General features: G+C 65.5%; 1 protein-coding gene across 1 annotated transcript in view; it reads right to left on the bottom strand.

Moving 5' to 3' along the window:
- The window catches only part of KIAA0100 (KIAA0100 ortholog), a 20,074-nt gene that overhangs the window by 5,919 nt on the left and 111 nt on the right, over positions 1-14,044 (bottom strand). Inside the window, exons 2-38 of the mRNA XM_019510975.1 lie at positions 13,683-13,837; positions 13,554-13,603; positions 13,230-13,392; positions 13,036-13,154; positions 12,642-12,702; positions 12,049-12,259; positions 11,749-11,872; positions 11,297-11,421; positions 11,061-11,128; positions 10,779-10,927; positions 10,448-10,566; positions 9,979-10,142; positions 9,585-9,849; positions 9,143-9,348; positions 7,739-8,798; positions 7,429-7,620; positions 6,836-7,038; positions 6,637-6,755; positions 6,343-6,563; positions 5,987-6,177; positions 5,797-5,896; positions 5,514-5,716; positions 4,820-5,117; positions 4,529-4,686; positions 4,099-4,305; positions 3,783-3,882; positions 3,315-3,497; positions 2,953-3,074; positions 2,723-2,878; positions 2,527-2,648; positions 2,236-2,416; positions 2,040-2,126; positions 1,795-1,905; positions 1,505-1,640; positions 879-1,003; positions 479-580; positions 56-190 (exon numbers count right to left, since the gene is read on the bottom strand). Of these exons, the coding sequence (XP_019366520.1) occupies positions 56-190; positions 479-580; positions 879-1,003; positions 1,505-1,640; positions 1,795-1,905; positions 2,040-2,126; positions 2,236-2,416; positions 2,527-2,648; positions 2,723-2,878; positions 2,953-3,074; positions 3,315-3,497; positions 3,783-3,882; positions 4,099-4,305; positions 4,529-4,686; positions 4,820-5,117; positions 5,514-5,716; positions 5,797-5,896; positions 5,987-6,177; positions 6,343-6,563; positions 6,637-6,755; positions 6,836-7,038; positions 7,429-7,620; positions 7,739-8,798; positions 9,143-9,348; positions 9,585-9,849; positions 9,979-10,142; positions 10,448-10,566; positions 10,779-10,927; positions 11,061-11,128; positions 11,297-11,421; positions 11,749-11,872; positions 12,049-12,259; positions 12,642-12,702; positions 13,036-13,154; positions 13,230-13,392; positions 13,554-13,603; positions 13,683-13,837 (6,491 nt within the window). The remainder of the gene's footprint in view (positions 1-55; positions 191-478; positions 581-878; positions 1,004-1,504; positions 1,641-1,794; positions 1,906-2,039; positions 2,127-2,235; positions 2,417-2,526; positions 2,649-2,722; positions 2,879-2,952; positions 3,075-3,314; positions 3,498-3,782; positions 3,883-4,098; positions 4,306-4,528; positions 4,687-4,819; positions 5,118-5,513; positions 5,717-5,796; positions 5,897-5,986; positions 6,178-6,342; positions 6,564-6,636; positions 6,756-6,835; positions 7,039-7,428; positions 7,621-7,738; positions 8,799-9,142; positions 9,349-9,584; positions 9,850-9,978; positions 10,143-10,447; positions 10,567-10,778; positions 10,928-11,060; positions 11,129-11,296; positions 11,422-11,748; positions 11,873-12,048; positions 12,260-12,641; positions 12,703-13,035; positions 13,155-13,229; positions 13,393-13,553; positions 13,604-13,682; positions 13,838-14,044) is intronic.

Genomic DNA, 14,044 nt, shown 5'->3' with positions numbered 1-14,044 from the left:
CTGGGCAGGGCCGAGGAGAGAGGAGCAGCCAGTCCCCCGCACCAGGGCCCCATACCTGTGCCACCAGGGCCTTGCGGCTGTCCCGCTTCACTGCCATGGCGAAGTCCAGCCAGGTCCAAGTATTGTTGTGGTACTCCAGGCACGGCAGCACCAGGTTCAGTTCCCCCCAGTCTACGCTATTCTTCTCGCCCTGTACGAGGAAGACTCGACTCGTCACACAGCCTGTGGCCAAGCCTGGCTCCACCATCCTCATGCCACAGGGACGGGGCTCTCAGGAGAGACGCACACAGCAGATGGGGCCTGCACACTCCCAGGGGCAGAGGCCACAACAGAGAGGGGGAAGAGCTGGTGCAAGTGAAGACGGGGCTGCACCTGCCCCACAAGTGCTGTTGTGCGACTCCTCCGCAAGGCCTGGCCTGGGCTGTGTCCCCTCCCCTCAGCCAGGGCCTACCAGATGCCTGCCACGAGGGGCACGCACCTTATAGCTGACGCACAGCGGCACCTGCGGGATCTTGATGTAAATGAAGGAGTTGTTCATGGCGGCGCGCTCCTTCATCTTGTCAATGTCATCTACAGGATGCTGGGGACAGAGCCAGGCAGAGCCGTGAGCCCGCGCTGCATGGAGGGATGGGGTCTGGAGCCAGGGAGTGGGGTACCGGGCCGGCACCAAGCTGCTGCTTTACTGAGCTGTGCACCAAGCCCATGCTCCCCTCTGCCACGTGGCTGCACTGCCCAAGTCCTCACCATACAGGCCAGGCTTGGCCGGCTAGTGGGGAGGGGTCCTCATGCTGCAGCTGGGGCTGGGGAGGTTGCAGGCCTGCCCCCAAGCAGGACACCAGCCTGAGGAGGGCCCCCACACAGCAGCAGGAGGTACATACCTCAGGTGCTTTGCGGAATGACCTCCTGACCCCCGACGTCCGGTTCAGTCCCTGAGCGACCCCCTTCCCTGGGCCCAGCGAGTCCTCAGCCACCATCAGCTGCCGCGGCTTCACCACAGGCATCCCTGCAGGAGGTGGGTGGGCATCAGTGCAGGGTGGGGGGCTGCTGCATGGACCAGCCAAGCCCCCCCGGGCTACCAGCCTGCTTGCCAACCCCCTTGAGCCATGCTGCTCTGGCCATGGCCTCACCTGTGCACACAGGTCTCCGGCTCCCCCCTCGCCTCACCCAGCCCTGGCTCACAGCCCACAAGGCGCTCACCCTGAGCCTGCCCCTGTTCTTGGCTGTGTGACCCTGTGTTCAGCTGCGAACATGCATGTCATTCAGCCCACTCTGCCACGGGCCTGAGTGCTCCAGGCTGTGTCACCTGCAAGCACCTCCACACCCTGTGCCCCACCAGACCACGGCCAAAGCACCAGGGCAATGCCAGGCTCCGCGAGTCCCCGCCAGACCCAATGTCCCTGCACACAGGTGGGGTCCAGTCATGCTCTGCTAGGCAAGAGCACCTGTGCTGCATGGACCTGGGCATGCAGGACTGCACCCAGCCCTGCACCCTGCCAGCTCTCACCTGTCGTCACCAGCTTGGACTTGTCCTCCTCATCGCCCACCTCCTCCTCCTCCACGTTGCGGCCAGGGAAAAAGAAGCCCATCATCCTGTGGAAGAACTGGTGGGTGAGCTGGATGGTCAGAGGCACCACGTTCACCTGAGGGAGGAGCAGCAAGTCAGCATCCAGCACCGGGACCCCAGGCCACATGTAACCCCTACCACCCTCCCTTGCTCCTGGGAGTCTTCAGCCCCATCCGCTCCAGTGCCTCCTGCTGCACCTGCCAAGCACCAGCCCAGGAGGACCCACTCACCTCAAAATGCTCCTTGATGGAGATGCCCCCGACCGGGGGCCGCACCTTGCTGAAGATGCGCAGCGCCAGCTGCCGGCCGGACTGGCAGGAACTCTGAGGCCGCAGCACCACCTGCCAGGCACAGGGGGGAGCGCAGGCAGGTGAGGACGGGCAGCTCAGCACGCGCCCCCCACATCCTGGGGACGCTCACCCACCCAGCCTGGCCAGGAGGGGGTCCCAGGCGTCACTCCCAGGCAGGTGCTTGCCTTGTACACGGCGTTGGGCAGGAGATTGTTCATGGTGACCCAGCCCAGCTCCAGGAGATGCTCCGCGGTGTCATCTGATTTGTTCACCTGCAGAACAGCCATGAGTGCCTCTGCCCCGATCACCCCCACCTGCAGCCCATGTTGGAGCCCAGCCGCCAGGCCGGAGGGGCGGCTCGAGCCCCCAGGCTGGAGGTACCTTGCTGTAGAGGAAGCGCTGCAGCTCCAACTCAGCGATGCCCAGCTGCCCGTCCTCCTCGGTGAGGCGCCAGCGAGCCTGGGCGAAGTAAAACTCAGTGCGCCGTGCCACGCTCACATCCTCGAGTTGCTTACGCAGCTCCATCTTGTTGGCCCGCTGCAGCTGGAAATCCTTGAAGCACCTGCCAAGCGGGCAAGGGGACGCCATGAAACTGCGGCTCCTGGGAGCAGTGCCGGGGCTAGGGGCACAGCTGTGGGCAGCCCAGGGAAGACTGCTGCTGGGCTCCGATACCTGATGAGGATGTTGAGCTCCTCGCTCTCCAGCTGCAGAGTAGCCTTTTCTTGGCTCAGCTGCTGCTGCAGCTTCTGGTTCAGGTCAAGCAAGCTCTCATTCTTGCCGTCATCCTGCAGAGACTGCATGGGCAACAAGGTCAGACCCGCCTGTCCTGGCACAGGACCCCTGCCCCCCGGCCCAGGTGGGGCCGCACCTTCATGATGGAATACATCTGCTTCTCCAGCTGGCGGATCTGGGCCACATGCTGCCTCACGGCCTCCTGCAGGTGCAGGATGCTGCTGCGCTGTTCCTCGGGGTTGCTGGAGATCTCCAACTGGAACCGCACCCGCTGTTTCTTCTCGCTGTGCTCCTACAGCCCAGGGAGAGATGTCAGAGGGTGAGGGGGGCCCTGCACCTCCACCCCAGCCTAGGTCCTGCAGGTACCTTGCGCTTGGGCTCCACATGCAGCAGCAGGTTGTTGACAATGTCGAGGATCATGGCATACTGCGCTGGGTTGGTGGAGATCTCCAGGTCGTGGTGGATCAGTGTGAATGTGTCCACAGCACCTGGAAGGAGACCAGAGGGATGGGTTTTGGGGCCAGCTGGGAGCAGAGGCACCCTGGCCACAGCCAGAGCTGGGAGGGGGCATCATATCAGGGGCTGGGGGGCCCACACCAGGCAAAAACCAGAACCAAATCAGGAAGGGTTGGCAGGTCCCGCTCAGAGAGCTCTGCTATGCCCCAGGCAGCTCCTGCGACAGGGATGGACTGACGCAGGGCTGTCTGGCGGGGACCCTGTAACCGCACCCTCCTGCTTCTTCAGCAGGTCCTCCTTCTCCAGGTGCGCCGGGATCTCGGGCGGCTTGATCTGGGTGGCCAGCTCGGGGTCGATGTCGTGGCTGTAACTGATGTAGTACATGCGGCAGCTGCACCGGGAGATGATCCTCTGCACCTGCTGGGTCTGCTGGGCTTCCGAGGGCTGGTTCCAGTCTGGGACCGGGCACAGGGGCAGCCGTCAGGGTGCCGCACCTTGGGCCGGCTGGGGAAGGGCACCGAGGCTGCCCCTGTCCCCTGCATGCCGAATACACCGCCCAGCATGCAGAGTGAGGGGGCAGACCCCAGGCAGGGCAGGATGACAAATGCAAGCCCAACCCCCGCCTCTAGCCCATGCAGAGCCCCAGAGCTCTCACTTGGCTGCACAGATCAGCAAGGAGGAGCCCTCAGCACCCTGAGGAGGGAGCCTGGGGTCCAGTCCAGCCATGCTGGGGCACTGACCTGTGGTGGTGCTGACCATGCCGCCCACTGCTTGCCCACTCTCCATGAGCTCCTGCACCGAGTCCAGGCTGCGCTGCCGATGCTCCTCGATGTTCTTCACCTGGGGGCAGAAGAGGCACTGGTGACGCTCTGCCCAACCCGGCCCCACCACCCCAGTCACCCGGGCACCAGCCCCGCAAGGGGACAAGCTCTTCCCCAGCGGCCAGGGGTAGGACTCTCAACCCTGCCCTAGCCGGGGGCTGGTTTGGGCTCCGGGTCTCGCTTCCCTTGTACAGGGCTTGGTCTGGGCTCACACAGGGACAGGACAGCCACCCACCTCCAGCCACAGCTGCCCATCCTCCTGCTCCACTGGGCTGCTCTCAGTGGTGGCAAAGTACTGCATGCCATCCAGCAGGCAGGTCCACGAGGTCTTCTGCTTCAGTGTGTCCCCGTACCAGGCGGGGTGGTGCTGGCACTGCAGCAGCTGGGCCTTGGCCGCCGACACGATCACGCAGCCCTCTGTCTCTGCTCCACGCAGCACCATCTGCGACAAGAGCAGCCCTCAGCGCCGGCCCAGCAGGGACACCCGCCCCCCAGGCCCCGTAGGCAGCAGGGGAAGAATGCACAGCCCTTAGTCCCATCCTCCCTACGGGGGCAGGGGAGACAGCAGGGCAGGAGCACTGGCTGCGGGGACGGTGCCCAGGTCTTTCCGCGGTGCCCAGGGGAGGAAGAGGACGGGGCGGGAAGCAGGGCAGGGTTCCAGGTACCTGGCAGTTAACCAGCTCGATGAGGCTGTTGCGGTTGAAGATGTCGTCGGTCTGGCAGGCGGCAATGCCGCACAGCTGCTCCGTGGCCCCCGAGTCCTCCTCTGTGAAGACCACGAACTTGTCCGTCTCCTCGATGAGCTTTTGCAGCATGTAGGCTCCTGGGGCGAGAGTGGGGTTAGCACTGCCTGGCAGGGCAGGGCAGGGGCTCCCCTGGCAGAGGCAGGGAGAAGGAGGCTCCTGCCCGGCAGAGCAAGGCTCAGCAGCTCCTGGGACCAGGGTGGGTGCACTCACCCCCCGAGGAGCCCCTCTCAACACGGCCCCCATTGCTGGGGGCACTCGCCCGTGGCTGGGGGTGCGGCTGGGGGGTGGGGGGGCCCCGCTTCAGCTTTTTGGCAGGGAGCTGGGTGTCAATCTTTAACCCCTTCAGTGCCTCGGTGGAGAGGTTCCGCTTGAGCACGGCTGCTTTCTTGTAGCCATCGTAGAGGCCAAAGGCAATGTCGCGGTTCGTGGTGGTCCAGGACGCCCGCAGGTCCACCAGCTGCAGCTGGTGTGTATGGAAGACATCGTCCCCATCCCGGACGGGCAGCTCCTGTGGGATCCAGCAGGTTGGGGCAAAGCCAGACACCCCCCACCCCTCCTCTCCTACCACAACCTGACTGCACAACTCCAGCAACATGCTCGGAGGCCCTGCAGGTCCTGGGGAGGCAGCATGGCGGGGGACCAGGGCTCCAGGCCTGGCTGGCAGGGTGGTCACTACCTTTTTCTGAACCCTGATGGAGGGCCCACAAGTCCCCCACAGATAAGCACTGGCTGCTGACTGCGCAGCTGTTCAGCCCTGCTCAGCTCCTCCTGCCCCAAGTGCCTGGAGGGTCCCTGGGGGAACAGCCCCCCCTCCCCATGCTGGCATCATGGGGTAGTTCACACCCCCAGGATCTCCCTGCCCTATGTAATACTAGCGAAGCAGGCATGGGGGCTGGGGCGGTACCTCCTCGGCAGCGCGGGCACTGTGCCGCTGGTAGGTGAGGCATGACAAGCTCAGCAGGTGGGTCTTCTTCACCAGGGAGTTGAGGCGGTGGTCAGCGCTCTCGTCGCAGGTCGAAGCCATGAGGTACACGGTGACAGCATTCAGGTCGCTCACCATCTGCGTGACACTCCACTCCGAAATCAGGCGCCGCATCACGGTGCCAGCTGGAGTGAAAGCAGCAGTTAGCAGAGAGCTGGAGGCCCGGCCCGGCCCGCCCCCAGCCAGCCCCTGGCCCCTGCCTCACCTTGGGGGATGAGCCGCTGAGTACCACGAGTGAAGATGTGCCCCTTGCGGCACTCCACCTGGATCCCCCGCTGCTGTGCAAACGAGGCCCAGTAATGCACCTGCGGAGCACAGACAGGCACTCAAACAACTGCCAACAAGAGCGCCTCACCTGCCCCCCGCAGCTCATCCCCAGCTGGGTGCAGCCTCACCTGGAGCTGGGGGAAGAGGGCGCGGAACGAGAGCTCCTTGTAGTGCTGCCCCAGCTTCTTCTTGCTGGGCTTGAGGTTGTTGAAGAGCGTCCCGCGGCAGATGGGGCGCGTCACGCTGGTCCAGGTGGCCCAGAAGTTCTGCATCCAGCGCAGGGTGCTGCTGTAGAGCAGGATCTGGGGCTGGGAGAGCTCTGGGAGGACACACACAGCACTTGGCATCGCTCCCCCACCTCTGCCTGTAGCACCTGAGCCCTCCGGGCACCTGGGATCCACGGCCCAAGGCAACACGGGGTGCTGACATGGCAGGAGGAGCGCAGGGGATCTCCATCCCTCCTCCCCCAAACCTCCCCACTCACCCCTGCTGGGCCGGGTGAGGTCCATGTGGATGGAAAGGTTGAGGTTGGTGGAGCGGAAGGCACGGTACGAGTCGTGCAGCTGCCCCACCGGCACCTCGGGCAGGAACTGTGGGCACCGCAGCACCACGCCGTGGTGGTCATGGGGGTTGCCGTGGCAGAGCCACTGTAGGTCTAGGGTCATGCACAGGTCGGGCAGGTGCAGGAAGCAGCAGTCATCGTACCTGGTCCGGGAGAGATGGGGTCAGGCCTGCCCCTGCCCTGCCCCACGCTGCCCTGCCCCACAGCCACACTCACTTGGAAGCCGTGCGCACGTTGACGTCCAGGTCACCCTTGAAGACGAACTGCCCAGGCCTCCAGTGGAAAGAGAGACCGCTCCACTCCCAGTGCATGTTCTCCGTGGTGTTGTAGGGGTCCTGCGAGGCAACACTGGGGGTAAGGGGGGCACGTGGGCTCAGTCCGGGGTCCAGGGCAGGAAGCTGCCAGGAAAACTCACCTCGGTGGCCAGCTGGTGTAGGTTGGCCTGCTCAATGTCCATGTGCCAGTCCCCGTGGAACAGCAAGCGGCTTTTATCCCACCAGGGCAGGGGGGCGCTGGGATCCTCCGAGGGCTTGGTGAGCAAATCCACGCACTGCCCGACGAGGGTCCAGGCTGGGTCCCAGCAGGGTCCCCACACGATGGTATACAGGGCAATCTCGGCTGGGGGTGGGCAGCAGCTCAGCACGGCTGCTTCCTGGGAGCTCCCCCCCCTCCAGGGGCTGGGACACCAAGCCCCAGCCTCTGGCTTGCCTCTCCACCCAGCTCAGCGCAAGCGGTGAAGGACTGGGGCTCATGGGTACAGCCCTCCCCCCCACACACCCGGCCCACACATGGAACTAAGAGCACATGGACTGTCATGTCCTGGGTCAGACGCTAGGTCTGTCTTGCCCAGTCTCTTGTCACACAGGGGCAAAGTGGAGACTGGAAAGAAGAGCGGACTGGGTCCAACTGAGGTTTCTTCGCCCCATTTGCAGCCTTCAGCAAACGAACACAGAGCCACCCCCATGCCAGAGACCCAACCCCACGGCACCCGCCTCAGAGCCCACTTACAGCAGAAGTCGTGGTAGAACTTGAGGGGTGGCATGTTCCTCTCAACGGTGACCTGGCCCCAGGGCGCCCCCAGCTCCAGCAGCTGGCGGAGGCGGGAGCAGGCCTGACCACGCTGCTCTGCCCCAGCCAGCCGGCCCTGCAGCCGCCAGTCCCGGATCTCGAACAGGTAGCGGGGGTAGTCGCGGATGCGCACTGCGGGAAGAGGCAGCGTGTTTCGAGGGAGCAAGAGAGAGGCAGCCACGAGGCCCAGCCGGCAACCCTGGGCACCCCAGCAGACGCTGGGGACCCCCCAGGAGGAGCAGACACTCACTAAAGAAGGTCTTGACGCTGCCCTTCACCATGCGGCACCAGTGAGTGACGAGCTCCAGGCCCTCGGGAGGGAGCGGGCTGACACCATCCAGGTCCCGCATCTGTTCCAGGACGCGGGAGGCGCCGTGGAAGGACTCGTCGGCCAGGGCGGCCAGCTGGAGGCCAGTGAGGGTCCAGGTGAGCAGGGCCCGGCGCATGGGCGTGTTAGCATAGAGGCGCCGCGAGCGCTGAATGTAGATCTCAATGTTCTTGCGCTCCAGCGAGGCGTAGAGCTCCTCGATCTTGCGGGCGGGCAGCAGCTCGCCGTGCTGCTTGCGCAGCGCCGCCACCTTGGCATCCAGCAGCTGCAACCGCTTGGCGCTCTCCTTACTCTCGTCCTTCATCAGCTCATAGTTGTCCCGCAGCTTCACCTCCAGCACGGCATCCAGGAAGACCCAGGAGAAGCGCTGCACCTTCAGCAACAAATCGGGCGGCAGGGCTGGCTGCATGGGGCTACCCCCACGCCCATGCAGCCCCTTCAGCCACTTCTGCACGCCGATGGCTGCGTCCAGAGTGCGGGAGACATCGTACTGGTAGGGGAGCTCCACGGCCACCACGGCACAGGACAGGACCCAGGCGCGGTTGCGTAGGGTGCGCAGGGCCGGGCAAGCGCAACGCTGCAGTGTCAGCTCCTCCAGCTCAGGCAGCAGCTGGACCTCCACCTCCTTGAAGCTGAAGATGCTGTGGCCATCGAAGCCAGCTGCCACCTCGGGGCAGTACGCCTGCAGGGAGCCACCGCCGTGCCAGCTGGCCGAGGCCTGTTCCGCCATCAGACTGATGTAGTTGGTGGCAGAGACGAAGGCCGTGAGCTTGGCCGAGCTCAGCTCCATTGTCAGGGAGTGCAGCCGCCTCAGCGGGGCCCCCTCTGCACCAAGGCTCTCTGGAGGGCCTGGGGCAATGTCCTGGGGGCCTAGGGTGCTCTGCAGCACGTTGCAGCAGCGCTGAGCAGCCAGAACGTGCTGGTACAGGTACATGTGGTCAGGCGGGCTCCACGACGCTGTCAGGCCCTCACCAAACTGCACCTGCGCAGAGGGAAGCCGGCGCTAGCTCACTGCTCTCCCCAGGTCTCCCAGGGGAGTGAGGGCACTAGGTGGAGCCAGGCACAGTGCCCAGTCCCGCTCCACACAGATGCCTCCCTGCTCAGCACCCAGTACCAGCACCACCTCCCACGCACAGCCCCATAGCAGCCCTGCCACAAGCTGTGACCAAAACAGCCAGGGCCTCAGCTGAGAGTGCGACCTCAGGCCCTGGCAGCACAGAGGCCAGCAGTGCCCTGATCCATCCAGCCACGTGCACCCTGGCTCAGTCAGGTTGGTCTCAGAGCCCTCCCTTGGCCTGAGCTGCTCCCCGACAGGGCCCTGCCTACCTCCAGGGAGCGGGTGCTGCTGTGGTAGGTGAGAGACAGCGCAGAGATGCTCACAACGGGGCTGGGCACAGCCGGTGCCTTGCAGCATGGCTGCATCTTCTCTGTGATGCTCTTGACCAGGGCCAGCGCCACACCCTGGACGCCAACCGTGCAGCTCTCAGCGCTACCCTGCACAGTCAGTGTGTCCAGCCTCACCTCCAAAGCACCTGCACGGAGATGGGGCATCACCCCAGGGCAGGGGGCACTCACAGCTCGAGGGAGCCAGGATAGCCCTTGTCAAGCCACATGAGGGACTGCAAAGGGGCAAGCAGAGGGCAGCAAGGGTGCATGGGCAGCCCAGACACAGCCCCAGCACACCAGACCCACAGAGGAGGGAAAGTTCCTGGGGGCAGCTGGCAGCAGCCGACAGGGGCGGGGTGCGCAGAGCACCACAATCACTCACCCACTAGGCTGGCCAGCGTGAACAGGTTGATGTCCTCCACCTTCAGATCCACTTTCCAGAGCAGACCCCAGGGCACCCCTGGGGAAAGCGGTGGCTCTGTGCGGGACTCCAGGGCAGCAGGGCCTGGCCACAGCAGTGCCAGGACCCTGGCAAGGCACTCGGTGCAGGTGTCCGACGACTCTACCTGCAGGCCCCGGAGGCTGCAGTCCAGGAAGAGTGTGTCCGCCTGGGTGCTGGACGTGCCCAGGGGCTGGTTGTAGCTGCCCTGCAGGGGCAAGGGCCAGCAGTTATATACGGGCAGGTCCTGCCTGCCCCACTGAACACGTGGCAGCTAGCCAAGTTGTGCATGCTGCCCAGGGGTGGAGGGGAGCACAGCCCCCCCCGCTGCACTCACCTGCAAGCTGAAACAGTCGAGGATTAGGGCCTCGCCCCAGACATGGGCGCTGGGCGGGTGCAGGGCCCTCTGGATGTGCGAGTCAGGGCCCACACGCCAGCAAAGGTGGTCGATGGTCAGCAGCGCCCGCTGGTGCATGGTCTGGGGGCGCAGGTGCTGGTAGTCTGTGGGTGCAAAGCCAGGATGAATGTGGGCTGGGCCAGCGCATGCCATGTAGGCCACCCAGACACCTCCCCTCCTGGGGCAGTCCCTGGGTATGGATGCCCCCACATGGACAGCCAACGCACTGCAAGGTGCCTACTCCTGTCACCCTATCTGCCAGGCCCACAGGGTTTGTCTCTGCAGAACCCCGGGCTGAACTAGGCTCCCCTCATTATGCACCTGCCACTAGCAAAGCCCTAGCCCCTGTTCCCAACCCCAAGAGAGAAGCTGAACCACATCAGCCAGGTCTCTGAGCAGCTGCTTGCACCTGCTGTGATGGAGTTGAAGCCCAGGGCAAAAGGCGGTGTGTCCCCCAGCTGCACCGAGACGCTGACATTGGACAGGGAGGCAGAGAAGACAATGGGAGCCAGGATCTGGGGGCAGCTCCTGCCACAGGGCGGGGAAAGACCAAGTGTTAGTGGCACAGAGCCCTGCCGGCCAAGCCTGCTGAGCACCAAGCCTGGAGGAGGCCCCTCTGTCAGGAACATGGCTGGCCTAGCTCCCAGGGCAGTCAGTACAGACCCACGACAACCAGCAGCAGCAGGCCAGAGACACGCACACCACACACCCAAGCTGCCCTGGTGGGGGACGGCACTCACCTGCCCTTGCGTCCCTGGTGGGTGGGCAGCGGAGAGCGACCCCGGCTCTCCTGCGCCAGCACGCCAAGCCAGTGCGAGAACTCCTGGTGTCGGTAGTGGACGATGCAGGTGTTGAGCAGCACAGCAGCCGACACGTCGATTGCCGTGACCTGGCAGCAGGGAGGGAGGTGAGAGTGGGATCCATCCCCCAGCTCCACACATGGAGCCAGAACCAGGCAGTGGAGAAACAGGGGTGCCAAGGGGCAGGGAGCCCAGGCACAGCAGGCACTGAGGCACGCTCACCTGGACACTGGACTTCAGCGAGCTTAGGCACACGATGCGCTGACGGCTCTGGGACAGCAGCAGGCCATCTGCAGGAAGAGGGGCAGCAGCGGGTTAGCTGGGCCAGGGCTGCAGCCACCCACTGCGCACACACCACGTGAAACTGGACAGTCTGGGCCAGGAGGAGAGGTCCCTGCGCGAGAACCCCCTGGGCTGAGCCAGCCCTGCCCCTGCCCTGGAGCCTGCCTGGCACTCACCTTCCAGCAGCAGCTCCACACTCATCTGGTCCAGGTCAGAGGCAGGCGTGAAGCTGCGCAGCGGATGCTGCTCCTCGTCACGCTGGTACAGGAACTGCAGCAGCTTCAGGGTCCACGTGAGGTGCCTGCAGCAGCCAGGCCCAGGTGCAGGGCATGAGGGGAGGGCCCGCCGCACCACTGCTCCTACCGCCCTGCCCCCCAGCCCAGCGTGCACCAGCTGGCAGTCTCCTCGTCTCCAAGGGTGCTGCCCCCACCCGAGACCACGCTCATTCGGCCCCAGAGCCACTGCCTGGCTCTGCCCAGAGCCCCCTGGGACATTCTCGCCTGCCACAGGCTCACAGCCAAGGAGGATGGACAGGGACCGGGCACCAGGGGCAGAAGAGCCCCTGCACCAGGGACAAGTAGCACAACAGCCCCTGCTAGCACTGGACCCATTCTCTGCCCGCCATTACCTCTTCTGGCTGTTCATTGACAGCACCACGCTGGTGCTCTCCAGCTGCACCTTCACCTTGTTGGGGATGAGCTGCAGGGCACCCACACCCAGCGGAGACAGCGCTGTGGGAGCCGCTTCAGGGCCTGGGAGGGACACAGTCATAAGCCATCGAGCCCAGAGCTCCCCACTCCTCCCTGGAAGCACCCAGCCCTACTGCCCCCATCCCAGCTCCCACCACACCCCTAGGGCTGCAGAGAGCCCAGGGGGCCCCAGGTACCCATTCCCCACCCCCACAGCCCCCTAGGTGCGAGGACCAAACCTGGGGCAGGGTCAGCAGGTGGATCCCTGACATGGCTCCGTCCCTCGCCGCGGGCCGCCCAGCGCAGCAGCTCACTGCTGAACAGCCCCTCGTGCAGCTCGGCCTGCAGAGTCCACACGCCCAGGCTGACACCTGTCAGCTGCCGCTTGCTCACGCTGACCTGCACAGAGAGGGAGAGCGCCAGCACCAGCTCCGCCAGGCATGTGTCGTCCTGTGGGGAAGAGGAGGGGAGTCAAGGAGCCCGTCAACCTCCCAAGGGAGGCCGTGCTCAAGGCAGAGCTTCGTGCCTGCCCTTCCCGTACCCAGCGATGCCTGAGCACAGCCTGGTCTCAGCGCCCAGCGCAGGCCACCGCCTCTCCCAGAGACCAAGCCCTGCCCTGTTCTATGCTGCGGGTTTCATGTCCAGCTGGCACCTCCCACTAGAGGAGCTCACGTGCTCTGGAGCCGGCTCCAGGGCTCCTGGTGCCACAGCCCCAGCTGTGCTCAGCAGGGCCAGCAGCAATGGTGCGGTTCCTCCCACAGCTCCAGCTGCAACCCCGGCCTCCTCCCCAGGGGACCCAGGCAGCTGCAGGGCACCGGTCCCCAACACTCACCAGCTGGCTGCTCCTCAGCACCTTGCTGTTCACCTGCGTCAAGGTCACTTCGCAGTCCAGGCTGGGGGGCAGGAGAAGGGAGATGAGCCCCACCCACCTCCACTGCTGCCCCAAACCCGAGCTACCGCCACTCTGCAAGGGGGAGCAGGCTGCCACGGCGCGTTCTTGGACAGAGGGCACCTGACCCACCCTCAGAAGGGCCCACTGGGTACCAGAACGGTTCAGGTCCCTGGAGAGAGGGCTCCAGAACCACCACCGCGTGGCCTTGGGGATGAGCCGGGGAGCAGCAGAGGGGCCAAGTGGTGGATGTGCGCTGCCTAGCAAGGAGTCGCTGACTGAACTGGGCTCTCCTGGTTGTGGGCAACTAAACCCTGGCCCCAGCCCACCACGTTACCTCCTGCCATCGCTGTCCAGCAGGAGCCGGGTCCTGGTGACTTGGATGTGCCAAAGCGACTCGGAGGTGGCCACGTGCAGCACCATGATATTGACAGAGTCCACGTGCACGGAGACGAGCTGAGGACCGGGAGACAGTGAGGACAGTTGGGGGAGCCCCCCGCCCCCCAGCTCCCCTCCTCCTCCAGGCCTCACCTGGCTCAGGACCCGCAACAGGGAGGGCTTCACAGGCAGCTCCCGCTCGCCCTCCTCACTGCTGCCGTCCCCGGGAGCCGCAGGGAATGGGGGCAGGTGCCCGGGGGCCTTCTGCAGGTCCAGGCGGATCCGCACCTCCCCGAAGCACAGCGCCAAGTAGCGCCTGGATGGAAAAACAGCAACAGGCCGTTACCAGGGCTCCCCCCGGGGCGACCCAGCCACCCACGGGTGCCCCCACTTGCTGCCCAGCACAGCCCTAGTGCCAGGGCCAGCGGAGCCTCAGAGCGAAGCAGGGCAGCGAAGGGGGGACCCTGGGGTACTCACGGCAGCTCGTGGCTCAGCAGCTTGCTGGAGATCCAGACGCTGTCGATCTCCTGCGGGGGGACAGAGGCGACTCAGCGGGGCTCTGCCGCCCAACGGCGCCGCTTTCGGGAGGCAAGGCCCAGTACTCACCACGACCCGCTGCTCCTGCGGGAACTCGAGGCTGATGTTGCGGAGCCGCAGGAAGCCGCCGACCCGCAGCTCGGCGCGGAGCCGCCGCCGGCACCAGCGCACGGCCAGGCGGCACAGCAACCACCTGCGGGCGCAGCGTGGGTCAGCACCCGCCCCTGGGCACCCCCAATGCCTACGTTCTGGCCCCCACGTACCCCCGTTCTGGGCACCCCACACCCAGGCGCCCCCTGCCCCCAGCACCGGACCCGCCACCCCGAGGGCAGGTCCCAGGCCCCCCAGCACTGGCGCCAGCAGGACCCAGGAAGCGCCAGGGGCAGCCCGGGTCGGGGGTCGCGCCCGCCTCTCACCGCGCCAGCAGCAGC

This window comes from Gavialis gangeticus, unplaced genomic scaffold (assembly GCF_001723915.1).
Source record: "Gavialis gangeticus isolate Ggan-Ray unplaced genomic scaffold, GavGan_comp1, whole genome shotgun sequence".
NCBI lineage: Eukaryota > Metazoa > Chordata > Crocodylia > Gavialidae > Gavialis > Gavialis gangeticus.
This window is presented reverse-complemented; position numbering and strand designations above follow the sequence as displayed.